This window comes from Gymnoscopelus microlampas, assembly GCF_963454915.1.
Source record: "Gymnoscopelus microlampas genome assembly, chromosome: 12".
Lineage (NCBI taxonomy): Eukaryota > Metazoa > Chordata > Actinopteri > Myctophiformes > Myctophidae > Gymnoscopelus > Gymnoscopelus microlampas.
This window is the reverse complement of record NC_139949.1, coordinates 31853790-31870261: the sequence shown is the minus strand read 5'-3', so window position 1 is coordinate 31870261 and position 16472 is coordinate 31853790. Positions and strand designations below refer to the sequence as shown.

General features: G+C 39.2%; 2 protein-coding genes across 3 annotated transcripts; both read left to right on the top strand.

Annotated features, from left to right (window-relative positions):
* The first annotated feature begins 797 nt into the window (after positions 1-797).
* gab3 (GRB2 associated binding protein 3) lies at positions 798-7834 on the top strand. 2 transcript variants are annotated; one of them, XM_084075120.1, is made up of 10 exons: positions 798-951; positions 2575-2872; positions 3695-3824; positions 3923-4389; positions 4818-4867; positions 5011-5257; positions 5668-5755; positions 5961-6033; positions 6289-6363; positions 6735-7834. In XM_084075120.1, the coding sequence occupies exons 1-10, from the start codon at positions 880-882 to the stop codon at positions 6870-6872; spliced, it is 1638 nt and encodes a 545-aa protein (XP_083931246.1). In that variant the 5' UTR covers positions 798-879; the 3' UTR covers positions 6873-7834. The 2 variants fall into 2 exon arrangements, with proteins under 2 accessions (XP_083931246.1, XP_083931245.1); XM_084075119.1 differs by having other exon boundaries at positions 5008-5257.
* A 284-nt stretch (positions 7835-8118) lies between these two features.
* On the top strand, positions 8119-15004 carry amer1 (APC membrane recruitment protein 1). Its single transcript, XM_084075080.1, has 2 exons — positions 8119-8190; positions 10621-15004. Exon 2 carries the CDS (start codon positions 10743-10745, stop codon positions 13758-13760), a length of 3018 nt encoding a protein of 1005 aa, XP_083931206.1. The 5' UTR covers positions 8119-8190; positions 10621-10742; the 3' UTR covers positions 13761-15004.
* The last annotated feature ends 1468 nt before the right edge of the window (positions 15005-16472 follow it).

The window sequence follows — 16472 nt, the reverse complement described above, 5'->3', positions numbered from 1 at the left end:
TTTGCATGTTTGTATCCGGTTCCAATAATTGTGTTTTCAGCTGTTCTTTTTTTATGGAGCTTGTTAAATATTTGGCCTGGGATTATGTAAATAAATACTATAATAAAAGAGTTTGTAGAGTCAACTCAACAAATTTCACAAACCACACTCCCACCAAAACAGATAATGTACATTTTATGAACAGCCATAATATAGGCTATGTATATACATTCTCTATTTCTTAACTTATTTTACAAGGCCTGAAATTAGAAAATTAGAACGTAGTATAACAATTGTCATAATAATTTAATTTGTACATAAAAAACGAAAATCTATCAAACTACAGCTCAATCTATTCATCCCTCCTTTTTTCCAAAACAAAATACATTTCTGAAAAATGGCATGCCAACCTGTTTTGGACTGGTTTTTCTTGTAACCCTGCATGTTTCTGGGAACCTTTTATGAAATAAAACAAGGAGCTAACCTTACATCAAAGTGTGCTTCTTTGTTCTAACAAGTTGAATAAAGCATCACAGCATGGTTTATTATGAAAACCACCCCACCTCCACCCTCTCCATCTCTCTCTCTCTCTCTCTCTCTCTCTCTCTCTCTCTCTCCATCTCTCTCTCTCTCTCTCTCTCTCTCTCTCTCTCTCTCTCTCTCTCCACCCCCCACCCTCTCTCTCTCTCTCTCTCTCTCTCTCTCTCTCTCTCTCTCTCCCTCTCTCTCCTGCTTCCCCCCTCTCTCTACTTGTCCGTTAGTGTGATCAATTTCTCGACTTCCTCCTTTTGGTGTGGCTAGGCTGAATACCAGAACACAGGATATGCCTATGACTAGTGTTGCTCTCGGTTTCGCAGCAGCAGTAGTAGTGCTTGAGGACAAACACGCTGTGCAGTCAAGATGAGCACAGGGGATGTGGTCTGCACCGGCTGGCTCATTAAATCCCCCCCTGAGAAGAAACTAAAGAGATATGTGAGTACAGGGGAAGAGCAGAGCTGTTTATTATGTTGGTATTATGCATTTCACCTGAACTGTCGTAATACCAGTCTATGCTGTGTGGAGCAGTGGTGTGTGTGTGTGTGTGTGTGTGTGTGTGTGTGTGTGTGTGTGTGTGTGTGTGTGTGTGTGTGTGTGTGTGAGAGAGAGAGAGAGAGAGAAAGAGAGATTTTTGGATATTGCTTTCCATGCTGTGTGAAATCGAGGGTTGTTTACATGATATAATCTCCTTTACATCTTCTTCCTCATTCCCATTGCAAAGTCTTTTTGAGAGGTTGGTTGCGTCATGTGAAAGGATTATTTTGATAGTCATGAATCATAAACTAATACAGCATTTAGGCTACTCATGATATATGATGTACTTTGAATAGGCCTATTTATCCCATTAATTAATACTGTAAATGTGAACACTTTCATGAATATGACCTATTGTAGTTGTATGTTTACTGAGGTCATGTGAGCGTTGGGAGGAGAAGGCCATGTGTTATGAAGTCTGTTTTGGGAGAAAGCTAGCTTGGCATTCTTTGAAATTAGGGTGTGCATTGTGAAACATGAGAAGTACTGTCATTGCAGTACTTCAGAATGACCAGAAAAGCAAAAAACAAAACAAAAAAACAACAACCAAGCTTTTTTTATGGATGCTTGGACTTCCTCTCTTTACAAATGGGCCATTAGGCCATTAGGTCCAAACCACTGTTGTGTGTTTGGAGCAGGGAAGCTTATTATTAGAGCGACTAGAAACGTTTTTTTTATTGCGTTTAGATGTTTTGTGAGAGCCAGAGGCAAACAACGAAGACACAGTTTTCCAAGATCCAAGAAAAGACACTGGTTGTGCTCTGTTATTGCGCTGATGTATGGAGTATGGAGTTGTCTGTACACAAGTTCCCTCTCTCTTATACACAGAAGAGGACACAATTAATTTAAACAAGGAATCTGATAGCATGTTCAGTGCAGATTGGAATCACATGATTCATTGGCTATGTAGTTAATGCTATATGAATTCAAAACACAAGAGAAAAAAAGGAAAAGAAAAAAGGGTTGGGGCAATGTTTCTCAGAATCCTCACCCTAACCGCACAATGTACCAAAAAACAAATGTTAAACTGCTGCTGTCAACAACCATTAGGATGTTTGTGTGCCTTTCCTCCCTATACCTTTTTTAAATCAATGAATATTTAGATGTGGTATCTAAACAATGTTTAGAAACTGAGGGATCAGTTTCAGCATTCTTGGTAAATTTAGTGACCAAGGAAATAGATGTCTTTGTGTTGGCTTTTTTTTGTCACGTAGAATGAACTTCCTCTTCTTGGTACTTCTGGGAAACATGAAATTATGTTCCGCTTAGTGACCATAGCAAAAGCAACAAGTGCTGTGTAAAGTGGATGAATTAGCTGCAAAGCATTGCTAAAGGAGCTCTGATTTATTTTCCATGACTAAAGTCTAATTTATACTTTGTTGTATGACTGTCGCTTGCTTAAGGATGGGGTTGGGGGGGCATATGAATTATGCAGTGCTTTGAATGAACTGCATTAACATCGAAGTTTGAAGTTCAGTTCAAACTAATTTATATGTGACTCTGTCTAATCTTCTGTCCCTAAAGACATGGAGGAAACGCTGGTTTGTGCTTCGAAGAGGCCGCATGAGTGGCGATCCTGATGTACTGGAATACTATCAAAGTAAGAGCTCCAAAAAGCCAATCCGCACCATTGACCTGAAGGAGAGCGAAGTGAAAATGCAGACAGATCAACTCATTCTAAAGAGAGCATTCAGTGGGAAACATCTCTTTGTTGTAAAGACGTCATTTCGCATATTCTACCTGGTGGCTAAGACTGAAGAGGAGATGAATAGGTGGATTCAGGGCATCAGTCAAATTTGCCACTTTGCACCGGAAGATGCAGGTAATAATGACATACTTTTTTGTTACTTTAAACTTTTCTCAGTGGCTCTCATTTTCTTACCAAGCACTTCTTTATTTACATGATCATTTTAATAACATTTTGCATTACATTGCCAGACAATAAATGTTATTGCCAGGTAAAATTTTGGCCTTGCTGTTTGGTTGCACTTAATATTGACTACCATATTCTTAGTTAGCATTGTAAGTCACTGTGGTTGAGACTTGAGAGCATCTTGGAAATCCCTAGAACGGGGGTGGGGGCATCATATCTGGCGGTTGGAGCGCTGTCATCTGTGTGGAACAGATAGAGTAGGCAATGATTTCCAGAGACAGAGGAAAAAAATTAGAAAAACTAAAGCTGTTTCTGGGGGCCTACCCACTACTGGAAATGATGACCATTTGTTTTGCAGTTGCTGAACAATTGTAAACTATCTCTAGGATACCACATTTATGAGAACCTGTAATGCAGTTTTAATAATATTAGCAAACACACTTATTCTCTGTAGAAAAAAAATAGTATAATAGTAGCACTATCATTAAAGTGACAGTGCTCTGGTCACTGAAATTTTAAGTCAGTTCTGACAGAAACAATGTGTACCATAGTGTTTTTTGCTAATGCAGACTGTTTAACATTGTACCTGAGTTAGCCACATTAGGCGTTTGAAGTACCAATGTCAAGCTAGTGAAGATACATCTACGTATAAACAAACCCAACTGCCCACAAACCAACAAATACAGGTTGTACCGTTTTAGACACATCCTTTTTGTCACTCTCTCTCTCTCTCTCTCATAAAAGTGGAATAATTCTCCCCTCTCACCCCAGGCCCTCATCAAGCTTCAACTGCTGCACCATTGACTACTAATCATGACGAGTCCATGTTAAGCGAACACAGTTATCCAATGGACTATCTCTTCCTCTCACAGTGTGAGACCGGGAGAAGTGTAAGCATTAGGTACGTACAATCTGTAAAACATCTTACATGGGAGGAAAATCACAACACAACACATAGTTTTTAATAAATGTAATGTTTTCTATTTTCTATCTTTGTAGATGTGACAGTTTTTCTAACTCAGAGACCTCTCTGGAACAGAGGTCGTCAGATGATATGGTCGAAGACAATTTTTCCTCATCCCTGTCCATCAATATGGCTTCATCTTTTGCTCACACTGGTCTCCCTACTTTTACCGATAGAAGGATGAGTAATCCTCCTTTCAGCGCACCATGTACTCCTTTAGCCTATGACAAGCCATGCAAGTTGACGGCATCTTCTTCCTCTCCTCTAGCACGCTCCTGCGCAACACACATTTTTCAGTTTGACAAACATTTCTCTTCTGAATTATTGGAGGTAAACACTGATGGACAAACACCTCCTCCACTGCCGCCTAAACCATTATCAGAGCAGCTAAGAGATGACGGAGCTCATGGACGATGGGGAATGAGTGCACAGGGAGTCTCAGGCCAACCTGCACTGATCTCAAGTAGGCTCACTCTGTCAAGCCTAGATCATGTCAGAACAGGTATATTGTCAACAGAAGAGCAACACATTGACTTACATAAGGAAGACCTAACATTTGATGGTTCCAGAATCCCAGTGGAGTGTCTGGCTCAAATGATAGGAGAAAATGTGACAAAACATCCCGATTATTCTAGCAAACTTGCAGCATCTGTAAAATGTTATGTTGACATTTTGAGAATCAAGTTCAGACTTTCTTTGGGAAGTTTTCCACAGAGAAATATAATTATATGTTGTGATCTGAAGAAAGTTACTAATGCCCTCATTCAACTAGCCTGAGTAGTGAATCTTATTCCATGCTGCTGTTAATTCAAAATTCAGCAGCTATAGACTCATCCAGATCTATGATTGTGGGACTGTCTTCTTACAAATAGGCCTTATAATTATAAACATCAAAGTGAAATATCTTTAATGATGTATACTTTGTTTTAGGAGACATTGAGGCTAAGTCATCAAGGGTCAATATGCTGAGTCTTAATTTGGTGAGTAAAATGTTGTACTCTAGGTCTAGGATCTTATTGTCATCAATGGCTTGTGTTTATTGATTGTCCAACATAATTGATACAGGTGGTGTTTACATTGATGACACAGCACATGACTTTCTGACCTACTGTCTTTTCAGCAGCCTTTAAATACTACTCAGACTCCAAATGACGCAGAAGACCCAGACCATTATATCCCCATGGCATCTCCACTCCCCTTTGTTACTGGCAAAGAGTTTGATGGTTATATCCCCATGAGCCCAATATCTATGAACTTCCTCAAGACAAACTGCACTGCTGAATCTCCTGTCAGCCTTACTTCTGTTGTGTGTCAGCTTGGAGATCTAGTGCCACCTCCAGTTAACCGGCACCTCAAGCCTCCGAGGACAGGTGAGAGTAAGCTTTATAACATATATGGTTAATATTTGGAATAGTTCATGATATTCTGTGGCAAACCAAGGTACCATAGGTGTTACACGAGTCAATCTTTTGCTGGGGCTCCTCGGAAGATTTTTGAACAGTCTGGAATTCCTCTACAATAAAATAAGATATTTATTCCTTTACGCAATCTTGGGTGAACTTTTGTAATCATAAAAGATTGCAAATAACAGGTACATTTTATTCTATCCGGCAACTATCTATCAAAATACTACCTTCCTGAACTAATGTATATGTCACCATAGAAGGATTTATGTAGAATAGAAAACAAAATAAATATACTAATGTAAAAATATTTTAAGACTGTCTTTGAGTTACAGATTAGGATCATGTCCAATATTATGTCTTTCCCTGAACCTTAGCTCGCCCCCCGCCCCTTGATTTGAGAGACCTAGCTACAATTAAAGAATGTCCCAGCCATCCTCCTCTGAGCACCATGACTGATCTAAGGTGAGACTGAATACAGTTAATAAATCAATGAAGAATAACATTGAACAGCATTTTAGATATGAGATCAAGTTCAGTTAATTACAGTAACCTCCTTTAATACTTTTTGCCCTCATAAATATTTATTAGTTTCTCAGTTAAGGCAGATATGAACAGTTGTTGATTTAATTTCTTTCTTCCTGCATGTTTGCAATTGTGTTAATCCCAGCAATTCAAACTTTTTACGACATGATGAGAATGGAGAAAATAAAGAAGACGAAGACACAAGCTGCAACACAACTGTAAAGTTATTTTCACTGCTATTGAAATCACCACTTTTTTTTAAATAAAAATCCAGATAATAATGGTTAAGGCTTGATTACAACAACTCAGTTCTTCAATGAATTAACTACAACATTTCCCTTTACCTGACATGAGAGAGAGATCAGAGATCTTGTACTAAGAATACAGACTTTGTTATCCTGAATTATAAGTATTTGTGGTCTTATCAACAGCAATGACTTTGACTAGAGATGTTGGTTTCTCTTTTATGACAGCCTTGGGCTAGGAGATCAAACCTCGACTACCTGTCCTTGGATTTCAATTCTGCATCCCCCTCTCCTACACACAAGGTATGTTGTCACTCAATACACTGCTTTTTTTTTTAACTTAAGTCTGCTGCACTGAGCTGAATACTTCTTATTATTGAACAGCTGCTGACCCTGTAAGCCTAATTTATAGTGCATCGACATAAGACCGTGTAAACTGCCACAAATAACTGATTTTCAGCAATGTATAAATTATGCTTAAGACAGTGGATCCAAACTGACAGACAGCAGTGGAAATGCAAACTAACAACTAATAGTAGGCCTAATACCTCTATAATCTCTGTTGATAAAGCAGAATATAATTAACAATCATTTTGGGATAATTTTCCTCTTTTAAATTGTATTTTATCTGACCAGATCTTCAGTCCAACCAACCTTTTCTCATTGTTTAACAGAAGCCTCTTCTGGCTGACGAGCACAGAGTAGATTACGTGCAGGTGGACGAGCAGAAGACTCAGGCCCTGCAAAACACTAAGATGGAGTGGAATGATGTCCGTCAAAATTTTAAATCATACAAGGAAAATACACAATGACAATATCAGGTACATTTCATTTCAACAGGAGAGAAATAAAGATGTTGGCTAATAAGGTCCATCGGTGGAATCTTTTTTTAATTCTCTCATACAAGCACTTTGAAAGTCTATAAGACTGTTGTTTGTGTTTCTATAGAAGAGACACCATATTTCACTCTAAAGACAAATTTGATTAACGGCTACATCCTTGTAAAAATTGCCTAATCACAATCTGTGTCACAATTTTAAACTGTATTTTTGTGTGTGTGTGTGTGTGCAAAGGACATTGCAAAAATTCTGTTTCCTCTTTTTGGAAAACAGATTTCTTTGGCCAATTTAAGAATGATTCTTGAAATATCAGTGTTTAAGTCCAAATTAAACCAAAGGAGCAACAGACATAAGGCTAATTATGTGTTTGTAAAGAAGTCAATTATTTTGGATGATACTCTCAATGTAAACGTTCCCTTCCCACATGATGGAACATTTTAAACTGGATTGAATGGACTGGTGTTTCGACATATCATTCATAGTTTATTTCTCTCTCTCTCTCTCTCTTGGTCTTGGGTAAACAGTTTACTAAGATTACAATGTTTGGTAAAGGGCATTTTGTTTTAGTGGCATTTTGTCTTAGATGTCAACTATGAAGTTCATAGGGCATAATGATATGAACTTTTGAAAATGGAACTGACTAACCATAGGCCTAATTATCGACTATTTGTCTTGTTCGAAGACTATGAATGGACTATCTATTAAATTTAGGCTCAGAAGCCTTCAGATTGGAACCATTCATAATGTTGTCATAAGGGGCACGTTAACTATTGTGGGCAATCTGGGCATTAAAAAGGGAACTAAGCTTCTGTGGCCCAGCATGTATCTTTCTCAATAATAAGTAATTTATCTCTTATCTGTTTTCAGCTTGTTACCATTATTATGTGTTCAATCCTTTATTCTTTGTTTTACATCCTATAAATACCAGTAGGTCAACACAAGAGTTTTTGTTGTTGTTATTGTTTTTTGTTTTCGTTTGTTGTTGTTGTTTGTTTTGCTTCTTTTTGGCGAGGGGGGGGGGGGAGTTTTCAACAAAGTAATAATGAAGAATGGCAGCAATACTAAGGGGGAGGGGGACATGAAACTGCAGTGTGTCAGTGTGTGTGTGTGTGTGTGTGTGTGTGTGTGTGTGTGTGTGTGTGTGTGTGTGTGTGTGTGGGTTGGGGGGGGGTACACTACGTCATTATTACGCGCCGATAAGTTGTGGTACAACATCAATGGAGACTGCTGAAAGGAGAGGTTGAAGTCATTGTTACCATCACTCGGTGGGAGCAGTAAAAGCTGTGTGCTGGTAGGTTGTTTTTCATTCACACCAGTCTGATCGTCATGTGTGACATTTAAATGCAGTTTTTGTGGATTCTTCTCGTTTAACCTGGGTTATAGCTAACCTGGCCTAGATACGTTTGGTGTTTAGCTACGGTTAGCAGTCAGCTCTCAGAAATCTCATCGCAGACCACAAAACTGTCTATGCAAACTACGTGTGGGATTATTAGCCAGCAACTTCAAGCTAGCTGGAAACAAGTTAACATGTAACTGTATTATATGGGCTCAAGTTCAGTCTAGGGCCCAGGAGGGTCGATTGAAAGGCAATAACGCTGGTTTGTGTCGCGGTTACCGAATTTTGAAGATCTGCTAGCTTACAACCAGTGTTGCCATATATTGTGAGAGAACTCGGTCTAGGAAAACAAGCCCAAAAGAAGCCAATATAGGCCACATGAGCAATTTAAACCATCGGGTATATTTGAAAATAGCCGATCTACAAGTTCACAATGCGACGTGTTGTGAGCTTGTAGATCTACTATTTTCAAAAACTCTTGCAATATAATGTGGAATGTTTTGAATATGTTTGAAACATTCTAACAACACTGCTCCCTGGCACAAAACATTTTCATGAAAATCAGCAAATAAGCAAGTAGACTTGTAGCGAAAACAAGCCCCAAAAAACGCAACTACATTTTTTTACAAGCAACTTAACTGTAAAAGAAGCCCAAACTCGCTTATAATAAGCCGGCTTGCCTTGGCAACACCGCTCACAACGCGTCGATCTGCAAAATTCGACGCGCGACGCTGTTATACGGCGAAACAAAGCCCAGGCTTAGCCAACTTGAGCTTCGGTGTTGTTGGCTGAATTCCGCTAAATAAATCCATCTGCATTCTGGCCCCCGTCGGTAAGTTTACATCGTGTTATAGAAATACCATCCATCACATGTCTGCATGACCTGTATTAAGATAGTCTTACGTTAAAATAGCTCTTCAAAAAACAGTTTATGAATCGCAGGTAGGGCGGGTTTTAGCCCGCAGGTTCTGGTTTTGTGTCTCTCTTGGCCTATTTAAATAAAAGTGGGACACTTTGGGCCCGCTGCCCCCGTTGTCTAACCTAGCAGAGGACAGTGGTGGAAAGTAACTATGTACATTTACTCAAGCACTGTACTTAAGTACAGTCTTCTTTTGAGGTATTTTTTTTACTTTACTGGAGTATTTCCAATTTTCAATACTTTTACTTCTACTCCCCTACATCTCTGAGGCAAATATAATACTTTTACTCCACTATTATTTTAAAACTTTGGTTGATAGTAAATTTGTAAAACGTACATTATCCAGTTCAGACCTATAATATACTTTGAGCTTTGGCTTTTTAAAATAGCCGTTATACAAGCTCAGTTGTGAGCTTGTAGATCTGCTATTTTCAAAGGATTTTATACATTTGGAAACTTGTGAAATGGAACATTGTGCATAATGAGTACTTTTAGTACTTAAGTATATTTTGATGCCAATACTTTTGTACTTTTACTTAAGTACATTTTTAATACTGTTACTTTTACTTGTAACAGAGTATTTCTACATTACAGTATTGATACTTTTACTTAAGTAAAACATGTGAGTACTTTTACCACCACTGGCAGAGGACATTGTGAGGGAGAATGTATCGCAGGCTGTGCTAAACCCGCTTATTTGGTGTTGTGCGTCAGTGTATTACCTGTATATTATGCAGGCAGAGATTTTCAAGATTTCACTGATCACAAAATTTTGCAGGTATTAAGTTGGGCTGAGCAGTGGCCATAGGTTGTAGGGCTCTGTGTGTTTCCAATGTGGTCACCATGTAATACAAACAATTCAAAGGCAACAGTGAAACATAGACCTAATATTGATAATGATTAAAAATAAACTAGACTAGAATATAATAATAAGCACATTCTATGGTAATAGCATAATTGACAAAAACAACATGCTTTTTACAAGCTTGTTTAGATCAACAAGCTGGTCATTCCAAAGACATTACGGACAAGACAAATATCAGTATAGGAAGTCTTGCCAAAACTAGTTTTACTTGCTGTTGTTACATGATGTTGCTGAGAAATGAGGCATTACCATTAAGTATGGTTGTTGTTTTATTTGTTCAGATGTTGAGATTGCAAACTTCCATCTGTTCTAGTAACCCACTAGCAGACTGCTGTGTTTGGCGCTTATTGTGCCTCACACTGAAAATAGCAGATCTACAGTTATAGTACAAGCTCACAGTGTGATGAGTTGTGAGATTGTAGATCGGCTATTTTCGGGGCGAGCCGCGGTGCGCATAGTAAAGTATAAATCAGGTGTACATGCACATGTGAGGTTCATTTACTCCTCACCATCTATGTGATTAGTAGACATAACAACTGAAATGTTCCAGCGTTCAATAAATGTTCTTTTAAAATTCTTATTATCTTGTCTTAATTTTCAGAAAAGCTTATAGTGGAGGGGCCTGGAGGACATCTTGACTGCTGCAATCGTACAACCTGGCCGTGAACAGTCACATGTATATGATGGCTTCTTTTTGGTTCATCACACTGTAGATTGGTAACCATGACCTCTCACAAAGTAAACAAGCTTGCAAATGATTCTGACCACTTGGCTTCAGCCTGTGAACAGCTGTCGGTGTGTGGTCCAGACCAAACTGATGAGGAGCTTCAGTCTGAGCTACACACTACTCCAAAGCCTCAAACACCTGGGAAGTTTCGGAGGACTGCTCTGAGATTTTTTGGAGTCCGTAAAAATATTTGTATTTTACCTTCTATATTTGGAGGAAGGAACAAGTGGTCCTCAAAAAAAGGAATCGGCAAAAGTAAAACACATGATGGACTTAGCAAGGCAAGTCAAGATGACAATCTGGACAGTGGGGTTGTTACAGCTGGAAATTTTGACTATCACAGTCAGAAGGAGCCTTCCACAAAGTTCCACTGTGAATTTAACCAGCCTGCAGATCAGAAGTCTTTGTCCCTCAACCGGCAAAAAAAGGGACTGAGGAGCCTATTTCACAGCCTTAAGAATCATAAACACCATAGAAATGTTGAACTGGAAAAGAATGAAATGATTGCAATGTCCTCTCATCTCTGTAACAAAGAGGTGCCTGTTGTCCAGGACAACATGAACCAATATGTCACAGAGTGCCTGGACAGCTTGTCTGAACCCACTGTGCCTGATTTCACAAATGCAGCATGTGGTGCAAATATTGCCCCTGAATGTATTGACGTCGATGTTACGTTGGAGAATATTACGGTGAGGCAAGGCAGTTTTAAGTCTTTGCTTGAGGATCAGATGCTTGTTCATCAAATGGAGGGGATGAACATGATGTCAGATGTTTCCAGCAAACATGAGGGTCGCAGAGCACGCAGTGATTCTTGTCCATCACTTCAAATGACCCCAGAGCGTAAATTGAAGGGCCAACAGCCTATTGGCTCATCGGATCAGCTCAACCTCATTTTCGGAGAGGTCGCCTCGCTTAAGAGTTTTGATTCACTCACTGGCTGTGGCGATATAATTGCAGATCAAGATGATGACAGTATTGCAGAGAGCACCGTCTCAGGAGAAAGGAGTAGAAATGCAGGGAAAAGGGCATCTTGTTACCTCACTTACCAAGGTGGGGGTGAAGAAATGGCCTCTCCTGACGATTTCGATGGGGATAGCCTCCCTGACCTCTGGGGAAATACAGCTTCTGAGGAAATGTGCTATACTTTCAACAAAGACAGTGCCAGTTTGACTGAAGAACTGTCAGATTCTCATCTTTTGGACTTAATGAACAGTAACAGTGTACTGCAAGCTGGAGCCACAGATACATCTTCTATGGCTGATGTTTTGACTCCTCAGAGTGATCATCAAGAATCGGTTCCAAATAGCGATGAAGGTTACTATGATTCAACGACCCCAGGGCCAGATGAGGAAGGACAAGAAAAGGTTGACAGAATAAGAACAGATAGATTACCAAGAGACAGTTACAGTGGCGATGCCCTCTATGAACTTTTTGCGCCTGATGACAGCCTCATCAGCCCATGTTATGAAAACCAATCGAAGCTGCCTAATCCTGAGCCATGCAAGTATTTAGGTGAACCAGTAGATGGGAAAGGTTCTGCTTTTGTGCCCAAGACACGTCAAATGAGAGGTGCTGAGCTCTACAAAGTGCAAGATTTTCTGTCTGCAGAAATGTATAGCATGGGTAAGCAATCCAAAGAGTTGCCACCATACTCAAGAGGTCTGCAAGAGAGTAACTTGAATGAGACCGTTGATTTGAATTCAGCACATCAAGCATCTATCAATAAAAATACTATAACATCAGAGGTCTTTGATGAAGAGAGAAATATGCCTGCCCCAGTGGAAAATGCTTCAAGATCTATTAATACTGAGTGTGAGAAAAGACATGGAAACCTCTCATTATTGAGTGCATCTGATCTACATTTTGATCGCTTCTCATCTGAAACATTTTGTGAGAGAAAAGAACAACATCAAGAGGAAAACCAGCCTGTTTCCAAAACTTGTAGTGATTTGGATTATGGACAGACAGTTTGCTTTTCACAAGCCCTTGTGGACTACACTAAACACACTCAGTTGTTAAGTAGCTCACCTAGTAGCATGGGTGGCTTGGACACACATTCGTCCTTTGCCCAGAATATGCAGGCTTTACCTCCTATTGTCACTTTTGATGTAGTGGACATGCATAATGAGGGTGAATATGATGAACAACTTCAAATGGAAATGGAAGAGGACATTGCATCCCCCTATCAACAGTTTGAAGAGAGCTACTTGCAAAAAGATGCATTTGCTGACTATCAAATGTTAGACCTGTATGAACAGAGTCTCTTCAGCAATACTTGGGCCATTGCTAGTCTCCCCCGCCACCTTAGCCTTACAAGAGTCAATCAGTCAATGCCTAGTCCCTTGTGTCTAGACAAGAGAAGTAGATCTCTGGACACAGAAAGCCTGGAATTAAAGATCGCTGACAAATACAGGGGGAGCAGTGCAGCTATTGTCGCCTGTCCTGAAACCGAAAAAGTCTCTAAAAGAGAAGCCTCTCAACATCATAGAAACAATGGACACATGTTGACTTCTGACAGAGACGATAGTAGCAGCATGTTTTTATCATGGCAGACAGAGACGGCAAGGACTTTAAGCCCTCCAAAAACTGATGGAAAAATAGCAGAACAAATGCACAGTCTCTGTCAAACCCAAATAAAACACACAATATTGTCGGGTTCCTCCTGTGATTTTATTTCACAGACTACAGAGCTTTGTAACAGACAATGTCATCTTCCACTGCAAGCAGATCCTTGTTTACCTCACAACTCCCTTGTTTATTCTGATATGATGGGAGAAGATATGTTGGTGACAGCGGTTTCAACATCAGATGTTGGAGACGAGGATACGTTTTACTCAGCTGCTATGAACTCCCAGTCATATAGTCAATATGGTAAAAATAGACCAGTGGCTGTTGCCCAAGGAATGCCTCAATTGGCTGGCGTAAACCGAGTTGCTTCTGAAGAGGAAATTGACTTCATCAGTGAAGCAAGAAAACCTATGGATATGGTGCGGCCTCTGGCCTGCAACAAATAACTTATATAAAGGCAACCGTTAATTGAAGGGAGCTCATTCTTCAAGTTGGCATTCATCTAAGCTTTTATGATGTCCCGATGAGTGTCTTGTATGTTACGTACCTATAAAATGATTGTCATGTTACTTTACTTGCATTTGCACAGCAAATTTCTTTGAAGAGTAACTTTACACTGTGATAGGCAGGCTATGGAAAACATTGCAGAGGCTTCTGTGCCACCATGCTGCATAAAGTGTAATGGGCCTCTAGTGTTTGGTGTGAAAATGGAAAGGGATGAATTGTATTTTCTTTGCTTGCTTCACACAGATCACATACATATGATTCATTGTCAGTCTGAAAGTATTTAGGTGAGTAATGTGTTTTGTGTTCTTATTGAACTGCTCCCGTTTGCATCTCATTAAGATATTCAATTGCACTAGAATGTGTTTAAATTGCATAGCCTCAATATCCAGTTATTGATGGTAGTGCTATGCTATGCTTTGCTTTGTTGATTTTGGTATTGATTAGTCTGCTTTCCATTGCACAGCCACCCAGGGCTGGCCAAGGTTTACGCACAATACCAATTGCCTCTTAAGCACAGTTGTGCTCTAAATGCCACAGTGCTTTGGTGTTTAGTGTTGTTGATGCATCTTGTTTCCAATATGGGTACTGATGTGTCAGCTTGGTTACAGTTTCATTTAAATAAAAATGTATTTTCTTTTAAAAATATGTATATTGAATTGCCCCCATGCCCTGGGAAGCTTTTTTGGACCTAAATGTGGAAAGATTTTTTTTCCTTTTGTATGTCATATTTTTTAAAAGGCTTAACTGCTTCTGAAATGCAACATTATTTTGAAAAGGCATAAGTGCTTCTGAAATGTACATGTGCTTCATTTTTTGTTTACCTGTCCTGCTACTGATCTGTCAGATGGCAAAGTATTCTGATCTTGTCCAGAAAAGCATCACATATCATTTCAGACTCTGTTATTAGTCAACAATAACCTGTGTTGGTTGTGAGATCAGGATGTACTTTTATTTTATAGTGAGAAATTGTCTGAAAGTCTTTGAATATGTATTTATATTTTCACCATTTTATTCAGAGTTGCCGGTATCATTTTACATGATTGTTTTGATGGAATCTTTTTTTTTTTCTTCTTTTCATTGTCCTAGATTATGCTCATATCATGTTTAGGTAATTGTTTGGGAAAATCAGATATAGTTTTGTCTATGTAGAGGGCTGCCTTACATTGAAATAAACATCACATGGCACAAATATATGTGAACCTTTTATTTTCAGGACACATGGACAAGTCCGAAAGGTAATACAATTTGAACTCGGCCAGATCTGTACCGATAGACCTGTATTTGAGCAGCTGCATCTACTTACAATATGAATTTGAATGTATAGTTAATGGGTCATCACTGCTCCACTCCAATTACGCCAATGCATGAAAATTCTTGGAGGAATTGAAAATATGTTCTTTATAAAGTTTATTCTCAGAAAATGGGTGACACTGAATTACAACCTGGCTTAAAAATGTACGTTATGGCTCATGGTCTACAGTAACATCTGGAAGCAAGTGCAAACTACATCTTTTAAAATAGGGAAAAATATATACTTATTTGATTCCAATTAATTTAATTTTGTCATTAGTTCTAATTAGCAGTTAAAAGTACTTTTTACAATTTGATATTGACTCAAACGACTACATTTTATAATGAATGAATTTTAATATGATCTCACTATCGGAGGCCTCATCAATAGACTTGATTTTGAGAAACATCACAATATTTACTCAATGTTCACATCCAAAACATACCGTATTTGTTGCACCGTAGGGTAGCCATTAATTTTCATGTGGACTGATCCAAGACCTAAAGTCCACATTCATTCAACGATATCCATTCCAGAGCAGTTGGCACCTGAGAAGTCTGAGCATCCCCCCCACTCTATCGGAAGAGTTGGCACTCCTGGATTTTTAGGGCCCTTTTTGGGGAGAACTATGGGTGTCCACATTACCAAGTGCCCACAATGTATTGGTGCCCACTCTTAATGTATTCCCTACTGTGTCTCCAATGATGGAGATGGATGTAGTTAAGTCAGCCAACAATAACAAGCTTGAAAAGCTTGTGTAACGGCGCCCAATGTTTTATATTTTCTTTTGCTCTCCATACTATTGCTGATATAATTAGTACAATGTTGGCTACACTTGTATTTACGCAGGGAAAACCCCAAGTAGTTTTAGGGCAGTGGTTCTCAACCTGTGGGTTGGGTCCCCACATGATTTGGGGGAGGGGGGGGGTCCCCACAGTGAAGTGCCTATTTAAGGACTTTTAAGACTTTTTTTTTAATATACAAAAAGAAATGAAAAATACCCATTACTGCATCGAAAGTAATCAACCAAACTATACTATAAAAACTGGCCAAATTCTCAAATAATATAAGAAGGAGGCACAAATGGTGAGGTTGTGAGGTTGTAGATCTGCTATTTTCACAATATTTATCTGTGGAACTGAAAATGCAATGCCTCAACTCACTTTCCAAGTGCTTATGAGGGTGGGAGGGGGACCCCCCCCCCCTCCCCAGTTCAAATATGATGATTAATATGATTATTTTTGGGGGTGACGGGCACGGCCTGAAAAGGTTGAGAACCACGGTTTAGGGGATCAAGTTGTTTTGGATTCATTTTTTCGCAGCTTTGGTTGCGCGTTTCTATCCAACTATCTGGCAACCC

Bases quoted from the DNA above. Each gene is read 5' to 3' on its own strand.
- amer1 (XM_084075080.1), top strand. From the start codon at position 10,743: ATGACCTCTCACAAAGTAAACAAGCTTGCAAATGATTCTGACCACTTG.
- gab3 (XM_084075119.1), top strand. From the start codon at position 880: ATGAGCACAGGGGATGTGGTCTGCACCGGCTGGCTCATTAAATCCCCC. The intron at 5,756-5,960 runs GTGAGACTGAAT...TGTTAATCCCAG, and splicing joins AGCACCATGACTGATCTAAG to CAATTCAAACTTTTTACGAC. The intron at 6,034-6,288 runs GTAAAGTTATTT...CTTTTATGACAG, and splicing joins ACACAAGCTGCAACACAACT to CCTTGGGCTAGGAGATCAAA.